Below are 4,932 nucleotides of genomic sequence, written 5' to 3'. Positions count from 1 at the left end.
CAGTCCACACTGTCAACACACTCAGCCACGTCAACACTGTCAACACAGCCACACAGTCAAACACAGTGCAGCATAGACATCACAGTCAGCACAGACCACACAGTCCACACTGTCAACACAGTCAGCATAGACATCACAGTCAGCACAGACCACACAGTCCACACTGTCAACCCAGTCAGCATAGACATCAACAGTCAGCACAGACCACACAGTTCACAAACTGTCAACACAGTCCACACTGTCCAACACAGTCCACACATGTCAACACAGTCCACACTGTCAACACAGTCAGCACAGGCCACACAGTCAGCATAGACATACAGTCAGCACAGGCACACACAGTCACAACTGTCAACACAGTCAGCATAGACATCACAGTCAGCACAGACCACACAGTCACAACTGTCAACACAGTCCACACTGTCAACACAGTCCACACTGTCAACACAGTCAGCATAGACATCACAGTCCACACTGCCAACACAGGCCACACTGTCAACACAATCCACACTGTCAACCCAGTCAGCATAGACATCACAGTCAGCACAGACCACACAGTCACAACTGTCAACACAGTCACACTGTCAACCCAGTCAGCATAGACATCACAGTCAGCACAGACCACACAGTCACAACTGTCAACACAGTCCACACTGTCAACCCAGTCAGCATAGACATCACAGTCAGCACAGACCACACAGTCACAACTGTCAACACAGTCCACACTGTCACCCAGTCAGCATAGAACCCACAGTCAGCACAGACCACACAGTCAACAACTGATTCAACACAGTTCACACTGTCAACCCAGTCAGCATAGACATCACAGTCAGCACACCCACACATTCACAACTGTCAACACAGTCCACACAGTCAACCCAGTCAGCATAGACATCACAGTCAGCACAGACCACACAGTCACAACTGTCAACACAGTCCACACTGTCAACCAGTAAACACAGTCACTGTCAACACAGTAACACAGACAACACCGTCATCGCAGTCTACATAGACATCAAGGTCACAAATATATCACAGTCAGCACAGTAAAGACAGTAAAAACAGTCAACATAGTAATCACAGTCAACACAGTAAAAACAGTCAACATAGTAATCACAGTAAAAACAGTCAACATAGTAATCACAGTAAACAGTCAACATAGTATTCACAGTCAACACAGTAAAAAACAGTCAACATAGTAATCACAGTTAAAAAACAGTCACATAGTAATCACAGTAAAACAGTCAACACATAGTCAACATAGTAATCACAGTCAACATAGTAATCACAGTAAAAACAGTCACTATAGTAATACAGTAAAAACAGTCAACACAGTAAAAACAGTCAACATAGTAATCACAGTCAACACAGTCAACATAGTAATCACAGTCAAATAGTAATCACAGTAAAAACAGTCAACATAGTAATCACAGTAAAAACAGTCAACTAGTTAACAAGGTCAACACAGTCAACATGTATACAGTCAACATAGTAATCACAGTCAACATAGTAATCACAGTAAAAACAGTCAACATAGTAATCACAGTAATCACAGTCAAACATAGTAATCACAGTCAACATAGTAAGTCACACAGTCAATCGACATATAATCACAGTCAACATAAGTATCCCAGTCAACATAGTAATCACAGTCAACATAGTAATCACGTCAACATAGTTCAAGTAACATAGTATACAGCCATAGTAATACGAACAGTCAACATAGTAATCACGTCAAACATAGTTAAGTCAACACAGTAAACAGTCAAACATAGTGAATCACAAGTAAAAAAACAGTCAAAACCCATTTTAAAGGGTTAATCACAGTCAAAACAGTAAAAAACAATCAACATAGTAATCACAGTCAACATAGTAATCACAAAAAACAGCAACATAGTAATCACAGTCACCAGTAAAAAACAGTCAACATAGTAATCACAGAAAAAACAGTCAACAGGCTAACACAGTTCAAACACAGTAAAAACAGTCAACATAGTAATCACAGTCAACACAGTTAAAAACAGTCAACGTAGTAATACAGTAAAAACAGTCAACATAGTTAACACAGTCAACATAGTAATCACAGTTCATACACAGTAATGCACAGTCAACAGAGTCAACGTAGTCCACACAGTCAACACAATGTATTTTGTCTCCATGTGTCTATCGACCGATCAGAACATGGACCGATTAGCAAACTAGCTGTCCTCTCAAGGAGGAAGGCTTCTACAAAATAAAAACAATTGTTCAAAAAATTACGCAAAGAGATGGCCAACAAGGTTAGGCTGCTCAGCTGACTGTTACATACAGTAAATGGAGAAAGTAAATGAAAAAAATCACAAAAAAATCACAAGAAATTAATGACCAAATAAATGGATAAAGATGAACAACGAAAATACTTTGGAGTACATTAAATCATTACAACAAAAACCTTTTGCATGGCAATCATTTTCAGATGATATTTCAACTTGTAAAGTGAGAAACTGAGAAGTGAAATGGACAAACTGAGCAGTGAACCATATAGTTTTGTATAAATATCAAATCATGAAAGAGAAGGTCGCTGCTTTGAATTTGGTCAAGTTTGTTGGAAGAGGTGGAAATGATAAGCCAGCAGGATAGACAAACCATAGATGGGGAAACTGATTAGAGAATGTAGCAGACTGTATTACCACCAGGTATAGACAAACCCTAGATGGGAAACTATGAGAATGAGTAGCAGACTGTATTACCACCAGGTATAGACAACCTAGATGGTAAACTATTGAGAATGGTAGCAGACTGATACCACCAGTATAGACAACCTAGATGGTAAACTATTGAGAATGGTAGCAGACTGTTATTACCAACCAGTTATAGGAAACCAGATGCGACACTATAGAGAATGTAGCAGACGTGTATTACCACCAGGTATAGACAAACCTAGATGGTAAACTATTAGAATGGTAGCAGACTGTATTACACCAAGGTATAGAACAACCTAGATGGGACACTATTAGAGAATGGTAGCAGACTTATTGCCACCCCTACTTGACCGATATCTTTAACAAAGCTAAATGAGTGTTGTTCCACCATGTGTGGAGGAAGCTAAAGGTAGTCCAACTGCCTAAAAATAGTAAAGCACCCTTTGCTGGCCCAACAGCCGCCCAATCAGTTTGCTGCCTGTTCTTAGTCAACAGATGGAGACGAAACAATGCTCACTGCTAACTTTCAGGCTTATAGGGAGGACACTCCACTGTACTTGCACGTGGCTCAGTGACTGATGATTGGTAAAATAAATCGATAAAAGATGATAGTGGGAGCCTTTATGTAGATTTCAAATGCAGCCTTTGATGTTATTGATCAGAATTGTAAAAAAAAAAATATATGATATATTATATCCCACTTTGCTTATGGGCTTTACATCACCTGTCATCACATGATCGCGAGAGTTATTTATCAATATAACCAGAAGTATTTTCTTCAATAGAAGCTTCTCTAACATCAGATATGTACAGTGTTTGTGTCCCTCAGAGCACCAGAGAATGTTCTTCATAGAAGCTACTGTATTACCACCAGGTATAGACAACCTAGATGGTAAACTATTGAGAATGGTAGCAGACTGTATTACCACCAGGTATAGACAACCTAGATGGGACACTATAGAGAATGGTAGCAGACTGTATTGCCACCCCTATTGACCATATCTTTAACCAAAGCCTAAATGAGTGTCTGTCCACATGTGTGGAAGGAAGCTAAAGTAGTTCCACTGCCTAAAAATAGTAAAGCACCCTTTGCTGGCCCCAACAGCCGCCCAATCAGTTTGCTGCCTGTTCTTAGTCAACAGATGGAGACGAAACAATGCTCACTGCTAACTTTCAGCTTATAGAGGAGGACACTCCACGTGTACTGCACTGACTCAGGTGACTGATGATTGGTTAAAATAAATCGATAATAAGATGATAGTTGGAGCTGTTATTGTTAGATTTCAGTGCAGCCTTTGATGTTATTGATCAGAAATTGTAAAAAAAAAATATATATATATATATATCCACTTTGCTATGGCTTTACATCACCTGTCATCACATGATCGGAGAGTTATTTATCAATATAACCCAGAGAGTATTCTTCAATAGAAGCTTCTCTAACATCAGATATGTACAGTGTGGTGTCCCTCAGAGCAGCCCAGAGAATGTTCTTCAATAGAAGCTTCTCTAACATCAGATATATACAGTGAGCTGTCCCTCAGGGCAGCCCAGAGAGTATTCTTCAATAGAAGCTTCTCTAACATCAGATATGTACAGTGAGCTGTCCCTCAGGGTAATTTCCTTGAGCCGTTACTCTTCTCTAGTTTTACAAATGATTTGCCGCTGGTCTTACACACGCAGCTAGAATGACGGATGCATGCGGATGATTCCACACTCTACACGTCAGCACCCACAGCCAGTGAGCTACCTGGAACTCTAAATAAGGAGTTACAGTCAATTAATAATGAATAAATACATCGACAACTAAAAGCGTTGTATTTGGTTCAAAACATTCTCTGAGACGTAAATCTCAACTGGAGATGAACATAAAGGGTGTGACCATTGAATGAGTTGAGGAAGCTAAACTCCTAGGAGTAACATTGGATGGTCAATTATCAAAGTTGTTGTGAAGATGGGGAGAGGTATGTCTGTTACAAAAAAAACACCTGTACTAGGTTGTTCAGGCTCTGGTATTCTCCCATCTTGATTACTGTCCAGAGATATGGTCAAGTGCAGCAAAGAAAGACCCAGCAAAGCTGCAGCCGGCTCAAAACAAAGCAGCACACATTGTCCTTAACTGCATACACATAACTAACATCAACAACATGCGTGATAGTATTTCCTGGTTGAGGGTTGAAGAGAGATGAACTGCTTCTCTTCTAGACTTTATGAGAAATATTACTGTGATGAACATTCCAGATTGTCTACG

The 4,932-nt window shown here is 40.0% G+C and overlaps 1 protein-coding gene across 1 annotated transcript in view; it reads right to left on the bottom strand.

Moving 5' to 3' along the window:
* Nucleotides 1–4,932, bottom strand: part of cep126 (centrosomal protein 126) — a 44,167-nt gene that overhangs the window by 1,582 nt on the left and 37,653 nt on the right. The window contains exon 12 of the mRNA XM_070438853.1: nt 347–581. Within this exon, the coding sequence (XP_070294954.1) occupies nt 347–581 (235 nt within the window). The remainder of the gene's footprint in view (nt 1–346; nt 582–4,932) is intronic.

This window comes from Salvelinus sp. IW2-2015, unplaced genomic scaffold (assembly GCF_002910315.2).
Source record: "Salvelinus sp. IW2-2015 unplaced genomic scaffold, ASM291031v2 Un_scaffold1244, whole genome shotgun sequence".
Classification (NCBI taxonomy): domain Eukaryota; kingdom Metazoa; phylum Chordata; class Actinopteri; order Salmoniformes; family Salmonidae; genus Salvelinus; species Salvelinus sp. IW2-2015.
Note: the sequence above shows the minus strand (reverse complement) of the source record. Positions and strands in the feature narration are given on the sequence as shown.